The following is a 20,012-nucleotide window of genomic DNA, read 5'->3' on the forward strand; positions in this document are numbered from 1 at the left end:
AATGCCGACGTCGACGATCCGACGTGTATTGTCTACTACCTGGACGAAGTGCTGTCGGCGAGGCGTTGTCGAACCGGCCGAGGTTAGTCAGTGCTCCGGGGGATGGCGCAAGCACCGATCGGCCCAAGGGCGACAGCCAATGCGCGAGAAGAACCACCAGGGCGGCTGTCAACGGCTTGACTGAGGAGAAGCGCCGCTGACTCCCGCTACACCTTCGCCTCGCGAGCCTCGATCGAAATTCCCTCATCTGTTGCGCTCGAGGCACCGTCGGGGCGGCTGGACGACGAGCCGGCGCGGAGGGGAAGGTGCGCTGGGCCGCGAGGGGGTGGGACGAGGTGGTGATTTGAGGTTGGGAGGGGAAGGGGGGATTGGGGTGTAACTGGAGGGGGTTAAGGGGGGAAGGGGGAGGGATCGCGGAGACGACGATACAGAGTCATTCGTCGGTCGGTGGTGTGTCGTTTCGTTTAGCTTCGTTTCCTCCTATTTTGCCTTTTCAGAAGTTGGAGTTCATCGTCGGCAGAGACGACGCGCGATCGACAATCTAAGGCTGCGACTACTCTATTTGCTTACGGGCTTTTTGTATATATGTGAGATGCCACATTGCACGAACGAATGAATGAGCGAATGAATTAATGAGTGACGGGGAAGGAGTCGCCCATTAAACGGGTCCTAAAGAAATTGGAAGCGCTAAAAGTTATATGGATGAGTGCATTTCGTATTAAACTGACACTGAATTCGTGTGATTTTATTTGCAACGATACTTTTATTGACAGACTACTGAAAGTCTCCTCAATGTTAATTGACAAATAGTTAATGTAATTAACAGAAACTAAAGTTAAGAAACTTAATGCCCTTACACAATTGTACACAAGACGATTAATTTTATTTTTAATATACTCTTCTATAATAGATGCTGACGGATATTGTTAAATAGGAAAACGATAGTAGATAAAATAGTTATTTTGTAGCATGAGCATGTAATTGTCAATTTGTATTATGAAATAGATTATATAAACAATTTGAATTCTATTTTGCTAATTGTGGTAAGAAAAATGTAGAAAAAATTGCGTGCGAGTATTTGTTATGAAATAAACAAAGTAAAGAAAACTATTACATTTCAGAGATTTGTTTCAATTATTTTAAGAATAATCATTGAGACAACATTTCATTGCGTATATGAAAATAATGACCAAACAAGCAAAATAAATACAATTTTTATCAATTACAATTTTAAATATTATATACAAACAATACAAATTTAATACTAATTTACATCGACATTTACTTTTAAATCATATATTTTATAGATAAATTATAAAAATTTCTTCATTAGTTTTTAGTCTAAAAATTTTTATATATTTAATAAGTTATGTAAAAATATACCTCAATTAATTAAGATTTATTATTTTTATGTGATTTAATTCTAAATTATTGGGTACATTTTAACTCTATACTATGCATTATTTATTTATTGATGATTTTAATCAACGTAATTTTTGCGGTGGCAAAAATTACTACAATTTTATCACAATAATTATAATGTATTTTAAATATGAAACATAATACAGTATATCATCTTTCGCTCTACAGGAAATATTCATAAATCGCTTATTGCGCAGAGTATAAAAATTATTAATAGATTAACGATTGCATAACGTTAGAATTTTTATATATATATATATATATTTTTTTTTTTTTTTTTTTTTTTTTTTTTTTTTTTTTAGATAACTTATGCAATTTTATTTTATAAATAATTAAAAATCTTTTAATAAATAAAGGCTATTCAAAATAACAAATAAATTAATCGTTAAATAGTTAATTAAATTATAATTATCAGTACATCGTGATTATCGTTCGCGAATGGCATCGAATTCAAATGATCAAAGTTTAAATTTTGTATGATATTTTCAGATTGATATTTACAAATTTTTAATGACATTCGATTATGAAATGTAGACAAAAAAATAAAGAGATGAAAAATAAATTACGAATTTATAACGATTATATTATAAGCATGTTAAAAATATCATAAAATTGAAATATATGTAATCTATGTTAGATTTTAATATGATATTTATTAATATTGGGTGAAAAAAGAATAACCAGAAGAGAAAAAGAGAGAGAGAGAAAGCCAGCCTGTAAATCTCAAACGCTTTTGCATTTTTTTTCGCAAGCTCATGGAACAGCAATTGCATATTACGAAAACCCTATAATACGAATTTATCTCACGGCAAACTATACCAACTATAAAACTATTAATAAACATGAAATATCAATCAAGATTCGAAGCACTTTAACACGTGGAAATGAGACTTAAGGAGACTATGACAGCTCTCTGCTGCTACGTCGACTTTTAATTAAAAATTGAGGCTACGACTATAGCTCCCCTACGTGATCCCAATTCTAAATCGTCTTTCGGCTTAACTGAAATAAGCGCGAAAATTTATGTGCGTGCAGCTTTATGCAGAAAACCCTGACTCGGAACCGTCTGCTCTCGGGCAGGCAAGTTAAATTAGATTAAGTACATACGATGCGCCGCCGCTCTTGTTGCTTCTTGAGTAACGGCCGTGAAAAACGAACTTTACCAGCACCTTGAAATTCTAATCGATAGAGATATATTACGCGCTGCAATGCATAGTTTGTAATTACTCACCTTTCAATTATCTATGAGCTTTGTGACGCGAGTGTGCGTCGAGTGACATGTTGTAGTTAACTTGGAAGAAAAGAGCTGCTTATTTCTTTTCATTTTCATCGACAGGAGAAAAACATGGACAACATAGCGAAATCCTTCAGCTTAACGTCTACGCAAACACTCCGGTTCATCATTATAAAGTTCATCTCTTCTCCCTTCGACTCTACCTCATAAATAATCATCCCTAATCAATCCAATGTCTTTACACGAATAAGTATTTTTCTTTTCGTGCTCGATTAAACTGCCTATTATCTTCAACTTCCGCTTAATACTAACAATAAATACATCTGTAAGGGAGGTAAACAGTAAGGAAGCGTTAAAGTAATAACCGCTGGCTTCGGTAAAAACAAATGCCCTAATCCAGACAATAGAATTGCATATTTATGCACAATTCAGTACTATGAGCAGAACGTCCATTATACATGTGAAGTTGAAGTATTTTTTACCGATGCGGCAAAAAATAGCGACCAAGTCCCCCGTAGAATCATGCTTAAAGGCCTATGAAACAACGCACTAATTACGCAACTGGAAAAGGATGCCGCGCACATAATCGGGCAAGTTGATCTTTACGGAACTGTGGGAGTAGCGCAGTTTATTATGCTAATTATTGGCACACGCGAGCGATTCTTCGCCCGCTCGTTATATATATATATATATATATATATATATATATATATATATATATATATATATAGAGAGAGAGAGAGAGAGAGAGAGAGAGAGAGAGAGATGGACAAGTGGAACAATTGTGCCGACGATTGCGAATCGTTTGCCACATGCGCTTCGATTATTACGGCCACGCCACCATCTCCAACACATCTATTTTTTGAGAAAGTGTTTGGATTTGTCGATAAATTGCGATTATCACGATGCACAGTTAAATAGAAATGGTAGATACAGTAATGGCACTTACCTCGTTATGGTCGTAGATCCATTCGCTCGTAAACAATTTAAAAATCACTCTTTCGTCGTCAAATGTCTTCAAAACGAGGCTGTATTAATTAATTTTTCTATAACATCGTGTACGCCAATGAGATTTTTGATACACAATTGTTGAATTAATCCGTAATCACTGAAATATATATCGTTTTTTGCCCAAGATAAAGATAATAAAGCCAGTTATTTTTGAAGTTAGTAATTATATATACAATTACATTGCTCGATTTAATTAAATTTATATATAATTAGAGCACTCGTGATACGAGTCTTATAAATAAATACAATTTTAGTGCTCCAAATATGCCAATCAACTAAGTAGTATTAAGATTTTAATCCATATATTACATAAACAGGGGCTAATCATATATTGTTAAAGTAAAAATTAAATAAATGAAAATCATATACATATTTAACATGCTTTATATATGACAAAATTTCTTTTAATATCTTATGATGCACGTGAAAAGGGGAAAACAAATGGCTCTTTTACGCGTAAAATAAAGAAACAATCTTTCGCAAACAATGATAATTTTGTTCATATTTGTTCATAAATGCCAGGATATTTATTGGAAATCTTCAATTACAGTTATCTTTGTTGACCATTTGCTTGTTCTTAATTTAACATATGTTAAAACTACATTTGACATAAAACTTTTAAATTAAAAAATATACTATCTTATAACTATTGCATAGAATTTTTAAAGCAATCATTTATAAATAAATAAACCCAATATATTGTTGGACAACTGGGTATAATTTTTTTTTTTCAAGAGGTATTTATTTATTAATTTTTCATATTGCTTTAAGTTAATGTTATAACCTCTTTCATCCGTATTCCACCTTTTTAAGCTTTTTCATGAGATTCTTCCTCAAATCATCCTAATGAGGTATACGTTTTTCGTTAACCCGGTCAAGGACATTCATATTCGATGTTTCTTAAGTATGCGAACTCATTATTTTTCCAACTGATGGAGCTTGAAAGGCGCTGACAGTCGCTCAATCCCGAACACTATGAAATAAGTTCAGAAAATTCATCGATTAATCCATGGATGATGATATATATAAAATAAAATGATAGACTTCAAGTACAATTATATCACGGATAATTTATAATAAATTGCCGAATACTTTACAATCACTTAAATAATTTTCCTTTCCATTTATTTATATATTCCATTTACCGGTAATAATTTTTTTTTTTTTTTTTTTTTTTTTTTTTTTTTTTTTTTGTTTCGAATGATCGAATGATTAAGTTTATATTATATTCAAATTATGCATTTTGCCTTTATAAACCATCGTTTATAGTTGTATGATAAAATTATTGAAATGTTTGGAGTGATATTTTATTTGCAAATTAATTATTTAAAAAAAAAAAAAAAAATTTTTTTAAATACATGCTTATCTTGGAATGCATTCGAAGATTATGATAATGTCTATTGTATAAATAAATACGATCGTCTATTTAAGTTTTAGTTTTTATTCTAACTTCGTTTAATGGTTTTCACGGCTTTCAGTTCGCACATAATTTAAAAACATTCTCTTGGTTTAACAATTTTCATTACATTCATGAAATAAGTACTTATTGATCTAGCTTACATTAACTTTTATATATTGGATTTTTTTTATTAATAAAAGTTCAGGCTTGTAGTTAAATGCATAATTTCTTTATAAAAATTGTCAGACTTAGCAATATATGATGAAATAGTAAAATAATTTTTTAATGGTTGTACAATGAGAATCGTAAATTTTATCTATTCACTGTTTAAAATCAGCCGGCGATTATATTTGATAATTATAATCGTCATACTTGGCTGTTTCTCAAACATATATATATATATATATATATATATATATATATATATATTACACGCGAATCATGTCAATAGATTATCAATATTTTTTATGAAATAGCTCTTACGTATTTATAATGAAAATTTTGTGGTGGCTAAAAAATCTTAAACAATTAACAATGTCGTTTTTAATCTAATGTAGGGAATCTTAATTGTTTAATTGCATCTAATTGACAATTGAAACATTACAGAAATTAGAGTGTAATATACTTTAATAATCGGATTTTTCATTAAATTGAAAATGCATATCACGTAAGCGTATATAATCGTTCTAAATTTCTTATTAATATTCTTAATAATATGTTGCTTCGCAATAAATATAATATAATAAACATCTGAGAATTACAATGAATGGCAAATGCTCTTAAAAGAATTGAAATGTTTTTTATTAGAGGAAATTTGTTTAATTTACTTTCTCCTTCTTTTCTTCGTAACTCTCAAGCACCGAGCGCAATCTATGTTGCAAAGCCAAAAGTGCATGAACGCAACGGAAAGATCGAACGATGATAAGTGCAAAAACATGATTAGTTACGGACAAAAGGTTATGGACGAGATGTGCCGTGGAAAACTGAAAATTCGTATTGATTATAACTCGTTGAGCACGCGTCAGTGGGTTAAAATGATTGAATGCCGATAAATTTGCGATTCGAGTCAGTTGCGCTTGTTTGCTTAGTCGCGACGCGAATTATTGTTGCTTAGCAGCTCATAGTAAATAAATAATCAATAATCATATGACTTGTAATACAGATAATTCGTGATTGAGTGTTGAAGAAAGCAATTGGTAACGTCTTTGCGTTAATGTCGTCAAAAGTCAATGTTATAACGATGAGTAGCGAAGGCCATAAATCATAATAGGCTTCGTTTATACTTACAGTCAATGCAGTATTCTGTAGGTAAATGCATTACAAGTCGGCAATTTTAAATTATTCATCAATTTATCGAGTTAGGCTATTAAATTACCTTTATTCATTTATTTTCTTCATTGTGATGTTATTGTCGAGGTTTGAATTCACGAAATTTTAATTCGAATACGAGACTATTTCATTGGTCTTTACCTACACCATCGTTTTCGAAAATTACCATAATTTTCATTCTATTTTATTATTAGGCACTCGTTAATAATAACGGCTTTTGTTTTTATTTATTTCACCAATCATGGTGTAATATTTATAATAAAATTATACTCAAATAACATTTGAATTTAATCCTAGAGGGATCATATACAAATTATAAATTCTACCGAGAACGTCATCCAACTTTGTGGTCATCGACTTTACAGCTGTGCGACTGTCGATGGTAGAGTCAGAAATTGGTAGAGCTATTTGACATAAAGTGGCAGAAGCGATAAAAAAAAATAAAATAAATGTTCTTTTTTATTTTTTAAAGGTAAATAAATAAGAATAACAATAATAATAAATATACGATAACACGTTTTATTTTATTATGACTGATATTAAAATTAATAAATTCGTTTAATAATTCTCTTGTAGCTAACGTTAACTGAGGATAAGAAGGAACCAATGTTTTTGGCGTTCGTTTTGTTATTTGGTTAAGTATAGAGACATTTTGTCGACAAAGCCTGTATAAGCAACCATTCGCACTCAGTAACAAACAATCAAACCTAATTCATATCGCATATTTACAATAATTTTCGTTTGGTTACCTTTGAGTACCTGTACGACTGCTACAGCTATCCATCACGAATCCAATAAAGAATTTAATTTTAACTCTGCTTTAAAATCGGTAATATATCTATTATACCATGTTATAACATAGTAATTTAAGTAATTAAAGTTTCCAAAAAAAAAAAAAAATAGGTATATGTAATAATAGCAATGTTCGTAAATTTTAAAGCCTTTGATATTTTGCTATGCTCGAAGAGCATCCAATCAAGTGTCACTGAGAGTAGTGACACGAATAAGCATGGAGCTTCCATGTCGACGACACCAAGCTCTAAAATTGTTCCTTATCCTACAGGCAAATGCGAACCATCTTCTGACGAAGCTCGTGGAGTATGTGATCGTGAAGCCAGTCGTTAACGTAATGAAAGTCAATGTTCATCGGAATAGGATTTTTGTGCACCTGTGCAAGAGAAATTCCATTGTTGCGATGGGCTATGATCCCTTAGGGTCACTAGTTAGTTGCTGTCAGTTCTAGTTAACAGGGCCTGATGTCGACCGTAATTTCGCCAGAACGTATAACTAGACCGATGCTCGCGTCGCATTGCGAGCGAGAGTTCTTTTACAGCATCGAGAACACATAATTACCAGAATTATTAAGCAATCGATGCGAAGACATTTACAGAAATACGATATTTGAGTTTTCAATATTCTTTAAAGTATATAAAGTATTTAATATACTGTTCTATCGATTATCATTGTGCAAAAAAAAAAGAAAAAAAAATTCTACAAGAAAGATAATTTAAGAAACAAAAAACACTGTCAAACATCATTCCAAGTTTAAATTTAGTCAGCCAGCTGAATAAGTAATTAAAAATCTGATTGTCAATTATATCAGTTTGATTAGTTAATTGATTCACATTATTGTTATTTGTTATGGAGTAGATAATATATAGTTCTTATATTTATTACAGTCATCGATTAGCGAATATTGATAAATTTGACTAATCTAAATCTCGTGCAAGACTTTTAAATTTCTTCGCTTATTGAATAGTAGAATCAAGGGTTATCGAATAATTATATCAAAAAGTGATATAAAAAATATATTAGCTTGACACTGACTTTTGAACTTGTACTAGAATACATTATATATATAGCAAATAACCGCTCCTACGTAATTATATTGATTATTGATATAAATCTATTATTTCAGGTGCTAAGCACTAAACTCTTTATATTGAATTTTAAGAAGTTTAAAAATTATATTTATAGATGTGCATTTTTTATACCGTTTGTAAGTAGAATATTGATATATAATAAACGTTCTTAAGTAATAATAAATGACTCCACCTGCAGTGTTGAATTTCTTTTTACATAAATCATAAGTCATCGTGTAGATAATGTTATAACTAATGTTCACAGTTAGAACTTGAAATTTTACCCAAGATCATAATAATATTATTTACAATCAAGTAATTAAAGCATAAAATTTTCCGTTTAAAAAATACAATGCATCATGCTTGTACATTCTTAGTGTGTTGAATTTTGTGATTTGGCAGCGTTCAAAAATTGAGTAGTGGGAGGAACACGTTAGGTTAGGTTAATCTCAATAGAACAGAAGTACTTAATTTGAGGAAGTATGTCGATCAAAGTTTAATTAACATTCAAATTTTAATCTTTGTTGATTATTTAGGAATTTTAATTGCACGTATAGGCGAGCACGTGACCATAGATATAGACCAGCACGTCCATGACGCCATATTTACCGTATTATTGTATGAGAAAAGTGGAATTGAAAAAAACGTGACATCAGTGTATAATCATAAGTTCACGTTCGCTATCACACATTCGCCTACTGAAATTTGTTTTTCGATTCCAAAATTGCCGGTAAATATAAGTCAAAATTCAAATTCAATTTGAAATGTTGAGGTTGACACAGATTTGATTAGCTGTCATCTTAACACTAATTCAAACATATTTATGCAAGGAGCTGGATCCTAACGATTTCCGGGATCTTTCGTATCGTAAATCCTCATTAATCCTTATAGAATTTGCTCTATAACATTTTACAAATTAGAACTTTAATGTGGAAAATTATCATTAATTAATCAATAATATGACATAACCTTTATGATAAGCACTTTTATGATTTTGTTTTTATTTGCCACATGTAAAAATCTTTAAAATGATTTAGAATTAATTTTTTCAAAATTATTAAATACTCCAGGTATTCATTTACCTTTAGGCACAAAAAGAAATTTTTCCAATTAAACAGTTAATTGTTTAAATTGGTAAAAATATAAGTTGATCCTATTTTATTACTTGACGTTTAGTTATTTAGCATTGAATTATCTTGTTAATTAATATTAATTATCTAATGTATGGCATGTTAATTTTTTGATAATCGTCGTATGAAATACATTGAACTATTTGCGTTTGAATTATTTATTTAATACTATAATGTATTGCGGATTTTTAAGTATGAAAAATTTAAATAACAATTAAGTAACCAAAATCTGAAATATAACTTTAAAAATTTGCAACAAAATTTTTACATTGTTTAGCTTAACATACATGTTTGGATCGAACCATTTAATACAGTATTCTGTGTCCTTCGCAGTTATTTTAATAGCAATATTTTCTAATAGCTGTATGTTCAATTGATTATATATTTTGTAATATCCGGACGAGAAGATTTGCTCACGTAAATTTATAATTAATTTAATAATAATTGGTTTGGTAATCAAGATGACCATTCCTACTATAACATTCAACGATGGCTACAAAATGCCCATGTTTGGCCTTGGAACATACATGGTAAATAAAGGCAATGTTATCTATTAGCATTCAGATTTAAGAATTTCACACTTAAGCTCCCACAGACTTAAGTGTAAATATTTGCAGCTTTGGTTCTTTTAAATTACGGAGAAGTTTTTAACTGTATCTTCAATCATGAAAATTATTTCTGTATTATTTATTTAGTCCAAGTCAGGAGAAGTAAGAGAGGCTGTAAAGTATGCCATTGAAATTGGTTACCGACATTTTGATACGGCAGCGTTTTATGAAAATGAAAGGGAAATTGGAAATGCTATTCGTGAAAAAATTGATGATGGTAGTGTAACGAGAGAGGATATTTTCATAACTACAAAAGTGAGACGAAAGATGTTATTAAAATGATTTATATTTTGATATATTCGTATAATGCAATGATTTTTGTAGTTGTGGTGTAACAGCCATAAAGAAAATGAAGTAGTACCAGCGTGTAAAGAGTCCTTAAGGAACTTGGGTTTTGATTATGTAGATCTTTACCTCATTCATTGGCCATTTGCTTTTAAAGTAACATATAACAACACGTCCTATTTGTTTTTGGATAATCAACTGTTATGAACAATAGATAATTTAGTATAATTATATGCAATGTTTACATTTTAGTCAGGGGATAAGTTTACTCCAAAAGATGCTTCTGGGAAAGTAGAATTTCAAGACACTGATTATCTTGAAACATGGAGAGGAATGGAAGAATGCAAACGTCAGAATCTTGCACGTAGTATTGGTATCAGCAATTTTAATTCCGAACAAATTGATAGGCTAATGCTTTCAGCCAATATAAAACCTGTTAATAATCAAGTAAATCAACATTTGATCGAACTAACCATTTTCCTACATTATTTAATTTTCGAATGTTCAATTATTTAGTTTAGTAATTAAATATATTTTATTGTAATATATCACTAACTAATATTCACCTTTAATCTATAAAAATAACCAAATTTAATATTTACATAATTGAATGGAAATTATAAAAAATAATGTATCTTTGCTAATAGAAGAAACATATTATTTTCACTAAAAATTCACTAAATTCATAAATATTTATTTATGAACAGATTAAATTAAATTGAGCAAATCATTGGTGAAGTATTAAAAATAATAATATTATGCCTTACCCAAATATTCCTTAATTTTTATAAAGATCTAGCTTAAAAATAAATACATTAGATATAAATGGTAGAAATAATTTATTGCAGATTGAAGTGTCGCTGAATTTAAATCAAAAACACTTGATCGAGGTTTGTAAGAAATATGGAATAACAGTTACGGGATTTTCGCCACTTGGCCGACCGGAGAATTCTCGTATTAATAATTTATGGGATAGGCCGGAAATTAAAGTACTTTGTGAAAAATACAAGAAAACTCCAGCAAATATCGCATGTAGATTTATCGTATGTATTTTATTAATAATTTAAGTCCTATTGTGTGCATTTGGAATATTAGGAATTATTAATAGCTGATTTATTAGTTTCAAATGGATGTAACGCCAATTCCAAAATCAGTGACAAAATCGCGAATTAAGGAAAATTTGGATATATTCGATTTCAGTTTATCGGACAAGGAAGTTAAAATTATCGAAGGAATGGAAACGAATACGCGGGTAGCACTTCTCGCAGAGTTAGTATTAAATTATTTTGTATATCGGTCTTGATATTTTAATAAATGTACGTATTATTTTCAGTGCTAAGGAAGCAAAATACTATCCGTTTTAGAATTTGAGTCTATGATAATATTTATGAGCATACACATATTATATAAATAAATTTTAAAAGAAATTATTATATGTATAAGATTAAATGTTTTTATTAATAAATTAAGCGAGAACATTTTTTTAATTGCAAGCTCTAGTTGTGATGATTTTTTATTTTTTACATTTTTCTGCCTTTTAAGTCACAATGAGTAATTATTGTATTAATTAATGCATATTAATTGCTTTTCACAAGAAAAACTTTCCAAGGAAGTATGAAAATAAGATAACTGCATTAATTATTTTCTTTTTTTATTTTAAATTTCTGTAGATTTTTTTTCTAATTATCTTGTCTGCGAATCAAAAGAGGAGTAATATTCATCATATGTTTTTATCTTATATTATCGCTTATGTGCGAACCATAAATTTTTCAAATGCATTTATTATGATACCTATATCTTATTAAATCTTTTTTTTTTTTTTTTTTTTTTTTTTTGCATACATATTATTATTGTGCTTAAGTTTTAAATTTTTATTATGAAATATTCCTGTGAATAATATAAATTTGTATTAATAAGTCTCGATGCATTATTATATGATAGTTAACATTGTTACAACGAGTTATGATTAATTAAAAATTTAATTTTTCTTACGTAAGTAGCTTAAGTAGTTGTAAGTAAAAACAATTCATATTATTACTTTTTCAACGAGAAAAAAGTCACTCATACTTGGCATTAATACAAATAATTTATTGTTTTTTTAAGCAATTTTATTATTAATAATAACATAAACTGTAAACAATCTTATGATTTTAGCAACATAAATAATTGATCGATCTTGTATGGGTTTATAAATCTATAAACATAAATTGTGTAATTATTAAATTATTAAATTATTATTAAATAATTGACCATTATTAAATATGAAAATTATTAACTATATTATAGTTTGGTTATTGATGGATAATTAGAGTCGTAGTTAAAAAAAAAAAAAAATTATTTAAAATATTGTTCAATGTATAATCAATCAATAATAATTATTTTTACGTTCACATTTTAGACAAAAATTTATAAAAGTTAATTTTGTATTTAATATCTAGTATTGTAGAAAGTTCTTTTTTTTTTTTTTTTTTAAATTAATTTAAAAAATTACAATCTTAATAATAGGAAATAAACTAAATATTTAGTTTATTATGTTTTTTATCGTATGAATTAAATCAATATTACATATAATTAACTATAACGTAGGTTAAATATTAATTATTATCCATTAATATCTATTAATTTATTTTACGTTCTTTATAGTTGTAATATTATAAATAATATACATTTTTAAAAGAGTATTTCTTTTTTTACCTTTTTCCTCTGACTCATGACAATGTTTTTGTATTTTAATCAGATTAAGAGTCTGTGGGCGTACAAGATTATTATATTTTTAACATTATTCACGTAATATTTCTATTAGTCTTTTCTACGATGACTTATCCAATTTCGTTATCAGCGAAAATTAACTCTGCATTAAACTACTCGACACAGTTTCTCAATTTTCTTCAATCTTTTATTGCAACAAATAACGCAAATTATTTGTTTAATGTAGTGTTTAATGTGACAAACAATCTTATTTTCAAAGACAAATAATGAAAAATACCAATTTGATTAATACGTTCACAGAAGTAATGTAACTATTACTAAGATAAAAATTTCCCATTTTCTATTAAATAAATTAAAGAGATTCTAGATAGATGAGAGACATTGCTATTGAATGATATTATAATACGTAAAAAAGATACAGAAGTAATCAAATAAAAACATAAAAACGAAGCGATAAACAACTGAGTGCTGTATGTATGTACTATTGTAAATCGGATTTGTTTTTTTCTTTTCTTTTGTATGAGGAATTTATCAATAGGTTATAAAGTATACAATTAACGAATAGTTTCTTGAAATTTGGAAACAATCGATAATGCCAAGTATATATAGTGAAATAAAAATATTAATTTAAATATTAGTGCGCCTGAAATGAATGAAAAAAGAAGTAAATAAAAATTAAAGTTTTTATTTAAGAAAAAAAATAAACATATTTTTCGTCACTCATTAATCGCCATTCTTATATTAAATATAATTTATTATGGTTGTTATAATAACAGTATAATTGTCACTTGTACCTTCTAGTTGTGTAAAATCATTTACATTTGTTAATAGTAAATTAGTAGTAAAGAAATCTGTTTTCAAAATTACAAAGCCCTTGAATAATGACGTTACAATAGTCTACAAGAATTCTGCTTAATTAATTTGATTGTATGATTTGTTTAAAAAATTACCTTAATTCTTCGGATTTTTTTTCTTCAAATTTTTATACGACGATAATTCAAAATAAACGATTAATATAAAATTATATATATTTTAAATTGCTAATGTAGCAAAAAGAAATTATTTTTTGATAAACTTGAAGTAAATATTTTTTCTTTCTTCACTAAAGAAATAAAAACGAATCATGATAATGTGCTCTAAGAATACGCTGAAAAAGTTTTTTCATTTCGTCTTATCAGTTATCCAATTTTTAATTACGAATTTTATTAGAGATTGGCAATGAGAGTATCATTGTAAATATGGTTTCTTCGATCATTGTTTATCATATTCTATATTATAAAAATAACTGCATAAATTCAAATAATCTGTAGATTAATGTATTTGCGATAAAAACATTATTACATTATTACATAAGATTTTTTTGTTGTAATGACTTGGGGAGGGCATGTAAATGAATTTGTATTGCATAATATATAACGTGCGAATTAAATAGTATTTATGTACTTAACTACGGAAGAATGTATTCACTAGAAATAATTATGGACTTGTAGCATAACGCTATGATGAATATAATTAAATGAAATAAGTAATACAAGGCTACGGTTATTGCAGTATTGGGAATAATAATTCCCAAGTTTTTGCTTGCACAGAACGAGTAAAAATTGTAGAAATTCATTGTACAGTCAATATGGAACGGTGTGGGGTTTTTGTTCTACTTGTGACGTCGATCATTAAAAATCGTTTGTTTTTTTTTTCTCCATTAATATTTCAGCAATCTTAAGAATTTATGACTCAGGGCATATTTTTACACGTAAATCTACTTTTATGTAATAAAATCAGGAAGGTGTTGAAATGAACATGCAATATTAATCTCTATTATATTCAAATTAATATGAATTTTTTACTATTTTCGATTGCAGTGTCGTATCATTATAAGACAATTGAACAAATACGGCTTGTTTATTTAAATTTTGGAGATTTAAAAATAAAAAACGTAACATAATGTATTTTTGAAAATAATATTGCGAAGGAAAACAACAAGAGTATGCGAAATTATTAAGTTTGGAATTACCATTAGCTAAGAGATCTTAATTAAATAGATTAAATTAATTATTATAGCGATAACAAATTTTACGCTAAAAACTATAGATTATTAATAAGTATAAAGTCAAATGATTTTACAATTTATTCCTGGCATCCTTAAAAATGAGATATATCGCTCTTATAACTAACTCCCTTTTTCATTCTTCTTCTTTTCTTTTACTTACCTCCCGAAAATATTCAAATTTTTCATACACGAAGAATATATTTCTATTTTAAATGTTTACCATTCGTTGACACCCTTTGATTTGCCGCTTAATCGTATAAATAAGTGTGCTTTTGACAACCAATGGAGGATAATAAAGTCAATGGTTTTCTCAACATTCCATCCAATTGCTGTGTTGGCAATCGGCTACATCTGCTCATAGAAAGGGAAAAATTTTTTAATTGGAAGGGGAATGAGTGAGAGAGAGAGAGAGAGAGGAATTGAGTCATACTTCACTGACTAATTGTTAGACGCGCGCGCGTACATGTGTTTATGGGCCTGGCATCTGACGGGAAAAGAATGCAATTTTTTAAAAGAAGATTCCAGCAATCAGTATCGAGCTGTTATTGCGATTAGTTACCGTGTAGTAGTCGTTTGGGTCGCTGAAGCGAAGCTTTTTTACGCATCTAAGAGTAATATCGTGAATTTCCAGATGTCTTTAAGCGTGCCGAATATCAAGTTCAACAATGGCAATGTTATTCCGGCATTCGGCTTGGGCACATGGAAGGTGAGGTTATATATTTGCGCATATGCGCATGCACATATGCATATATATATATGCACGCGCACTCACACACATGCACACAAACTTACGATTCCGGTGCATTTTATTTTGAAACATTGTACCTACTCTTTGTTTTATTACACGTTGTAATTAACAATTACAAATTAATAATTATTCATTTGTAATTAAATAATTGTAATTGTAATTAATTTGTAATTAAATAACTAATTAATAATTACAAATTACATATTATATTTATTATAGAAATATGTAGAATAGGGAACCAGCCTTTGTAATTATATAGTTTTGTTAATTGAACATCAATTTCAATTGCAAAGAGAAAAATACACACGCACACTCACGTACATGAATTAATGCAGTTGAAGAATAAGCTTAATGTTAAAATTATTGTGATATCTGTAAAATTGACGATAAAACTTATTTTACTTCGTGAAACATTGGACCTACTTAACATTTTCGATATGTAATTTCAAAATTATAATTAATAAATTTACCTTTTATATTAATAAAGTATTACTATCTTGAAACTAGACAATATAAATATTTTAATGTGATCGATAATTAGCTTTAGAGGTAAATATAGATATAAGTACTTTTGTTTCAATTAAAAAAATTTTTTTAAATTTTTTTAACACTTCATTTCATATTATTAGTGTACTAGAAAAATGATGTATAATTTTTTTTTTTAATTACGTGTTGCCTTTTTTTTTTATCTATGTTCGTTGAATTATTATTTCACCTTAAAACGAGGAAAAATATGTCTTTATTTTTTTTAATTAATTACTTGGAACTGTAATAATATTTCTATAATCATAGAATTGACTTGTAATACTTTTAGTTAATGAATTCCATTGTATTAACTCAGTAATGTAAGAATTTAATTATTTTTTAAATTTTTATATTGTAGTTTTAATTAAGAATATTGTAGTTTTAACAAATATTGCATTATTATTATTATTGCAGATAACTATAGATTGAAAATTTCATTTGATTATTAATTTTTGTTTCTCATTTATGAAACTTAATTAAGTATATTAAATGTTTTTCCTTTACAATATTAGTTAATAACCGCGAGCGCTTGTATGTTAATTTACAAGATTACATGAAAATGAATTTGTTTTTAATGTACTTTTTTCATCTTGTGTGTATCTCACGTAGAAATGTAGATCATAAACTATTATTTAAAAAAAATTAAATAAACAATAATAATTTATCGTAATTATTTAATTAAACCATATTTCGCTTATCCAGCTATCGATAAATCAATAAGCCAATCAATCTTATCTATCTATCTACTTATGTACTTATATGTATCAGTTTGTATACTACACACGCGTACACATTTGTAATGACGTTGGTTAATAAATTATATGGCCGCGTGAAAAGCTAAAGCAAGATCCATTAGCCCGTGTTGTACGGTATTTATTGGGCACTCGATTCAACTCAAAAAAACCATGAATTTGTAGTCAAAGCCTGGCGAGGTGACCGAAGCCGTGAAGTACGCGATCGACATTGGATATCGGCACTTTGATTGCGCTTACGTCTATGGCAACCAGAAGGAAATTGGCATTGCCATCAAGGATAAGATCGCCGAGGGCGTCATCAAACGCGAGGATCTCTTCATTACGAGCAAACTATGGAATACCTTCCACAAGAGAAATGCTGTCGAGAGCCACTTGCAAAGTACCCTGGACGAGCTGGGACTCGAGTATCTTGATCTTTATCTCATACACTGGCCGATAGCCTTCAAAGAAGGATCCGAACTCTTCCCCACCGACTCGGACGGCACCCTACAACTCGATAACGACGCGGACTACGTCGAAACGTGGAAGGGCATGGAGAGTGTGTTGGCGAAATACCTTACGGTGAACATCGGAGTCAGCAACTTTAATTCGGAACAGATCGATCGGATTATCAATTGCTGTGACGTCAAGCCCGTAACGAACCAGGTTTGTGCGGCATCGGTTTTCGAACCTTTTCTTCTCTGTCTTTGCGAAACGTGCGATAAACTTGTGTTTAGCCGTTTAAGAAAAAAAAAAAAAAAAAAAAAAAAACAAGTCCTGCAAAATCATTAGAATAGTTTTTTGTTTTTTGTTTTCCTCATTTTCTTAGAATAAGTGCGTAAAGCAATTTTCTGATTTAACATTTAAAACGACTTAAAGTGCTTCTTTCTTGCAGTGCGAATGGTTTCTTTCTTAATTTATCATTATTATTCGTAACTTCCATAACTATTTCTTCATACAAAATACTTGAAGAAAAGTAAGAGAAAGAAGAAATATATATCTACTCTCTCTCTCTCTCTCTCTCTCTCTCTCTCTCTTTTTTTTTGCCTTTTTTTTTTTAACAAAGAAATTTTTTTTAACCTTTATTAGTCGTTTTAATGAAATAAATGTACACCTCTACTGTAATAGCATTTAATACTAATAAACGAATTACCTAAGCGCTACGTCGCATTAATTAAAGCTTAATTGAGAGAGAGAGAGAGAGAGAGAGAGAGAGAGAGAGAGAGAGACGAGTTTTTTCAGTCTTTGTTGCAAAATACTTTATTGTGGAACGTGACATTCATTTTCCTTTTAATTTACCAAACATGCAATCGTTTTCAACGCTTTAGACGAAATTTTTAAAGCGCCCTTTGAAACATCAAATGACATTTTTTAACCATAATTTAATATATATTATATAAGATATATATTATATATAGATATATATAAATTTATAATATCATATATTATAAATTTATAAAGATCGCTGTGTAAAATTTATGCCAATCTACATTCTCTTACAATGAACGTAATATGCATTTGTCACTTGCATTTTATTCATATAATAAGCATCACGTACTTAATAGAATAAGGAAAGAATTTTATTTTCATCGCAAGTTTCTAATAAGATAAAATGATTTAGGTTGAAAGCCATCCATATTTAAATCAAGAGAAACTGTCAGAGTTTTGTCGGAAAAGGGGAATTGTTATCACCGCTTATAGTCCATTTGGCTCTCCGGACAGACCATGGGCCAAGCCAGATGATCCAAAACTATTGGAGGATAAGAAATTACTGGAATTAAGCAAGAAATATAATAAGACACCGGCTCAAATCCTCGTTCGTTATCAAGTAAATATTCTAATAATATGTAACATTAGCAGCCTATAGTCGCTCGTTTAAGCATTAAAAAAAAAAAAAAAAAAAAAAAAAAAAAAAAAATTAAGTAATTTCTTCTTTATTCATTAAGCTTGATCAGGGATGTGTTGTGATTCCCAAATCGGTGACAAAATCACGCATACTGGAGAACAGTCAGGTCTTTGATTTCAAATTATCGGAAGCTGATATTACTTATGTCAAGGATTCATTTAACTGTAATGGTAGAATTTGTGCAATGGAAGGGTAAGCTAATAATACACAATAATTTAATTAATTACTATATAGCCTACATATTTTATGAAATTTGAAATTGTCTCAAATATTCAATTTTAACTACAAATTATAATAATTTAAAAATTAATTTAATATCAATATTTGTTTGAAATGGATTATACAATTTCGAAATTCAATTACAAACTTGTATTACCTATTGTCTTCTAAATTGTAGTAAATTTTTTTTTATTCTATTTTCAAGTTTTTTTTCGTAATTTCCTCTCTATTTTTTTTTTCTTTTACAGGAGCATTGCGAGTGCGTACTATCCATTCAGCATTCCATTCTAATAATTTAGTTAAAAAATTTTATAAACCACATAAGATATTCTATGAAATTAATTTGCATTTATTTAAAAATATTATAAAATATATTTTATCTTATAAAACGTAAATAAAAAAATATATAAAATTCACATGTGACAATCAAATATTATATTAATAAAAAAACACTTTTTATTTCCTTACATCAACAAATGCAGATGGAAACTACAGGAAGCCAAGATTATGAATTACACATGTATTATTCTTCACATAATATATTTTGAATTAAAAAGAAAAAGTTGTATTGGCAAATATATATATATATAAATCATTTAGAAATAAAAATGCAAAAATTTAATGTACGAATGAAAACGTCACGACTTATCGTAAATTATTCGTATAAATGAAAATTGCAAATGAAATATGACCCACGTATGCATTTAAATCACTAATATCTCGACAAAAATAAATAAATAAATAAATAAATAAATAAATCCTTAGAGTTTATATCACAGTATATTTGATAACATGTGATTATATAAAATACAAATTTTCTCATTTCCTTAAAATAAATATTGCT

General features: G+C 28.6%; 2 protein-coding genes across 2 annotated transcripts; both read left to right on the forward strand.

The window, feature by feature from the left end:
* The first annotated feature begins 9,722 nt into the window (after positions 1-9,722).
* Positions 9,723-11,707, forward strand: LOC105364325 (1,5-anhydro-D-fructose reductase). The gene is made up of 7 exons (XM_011502223.1): positions 9,723-9,917; positions 10,083-10,250; positions 10,320-10,436; positions 10,533-10,727; positions 11,129-11,323; positions 11,401-11,549; positions 11,614-11,707. The coding sequence occupies exons 1-7, from the start codon at positions 9,849-9,851 to the stop codon at positions 11,642-11,644; spliced, it is 924 nt and encodes a 307-aa protein (XP_011500525.1). The 5' UTR covers positions 9,723-9,848; the 3' UTR covers positions 11,645-11,707.
* Positions 11,708-15,612: 3,905 nt separating this feature from the next.
* On the forward strand, positions 15,613-19,511 carry LOC105364326 (aldose reductase-like). Its single transcript, XM_011502224.1, has 5 exons — positions 15,613-15,742; positions 17,227-17,709; positions 18,665-18,871; positions 18,990-19,141; positions 19,417-19,511. Exons 1-5 carry the CDS (start codon positions 15,668-15,670, stop codon positions 19,457-19,459), a joined length of 960 nt encoding a protein of 319 aa, XP_011500526.1. The 5' UTR covers positions 15,613-15,667; the 3' UTR covers positions 19,460-19,511.
* The last annotated feature ends 501 nt before the right edge of the window (positions 19,512-20,012 follow it).

The sequence above is a fragment of the Ceratosolen solmsi genome, unplaced genomic scaffold (genome assembly GCF_000503995.2).
Source record: "Ceratosolen solmsi marchali unplaced genomic scaffold, CerSol_1.0 scaffold31, whole genome shotgun sequence".
NCBI lineage: Eukaryota > Metazoa > Arthropoda > Insecta > Hymenoptera > Agaonidae > Ceratosolen > Ceratosolen solmsi.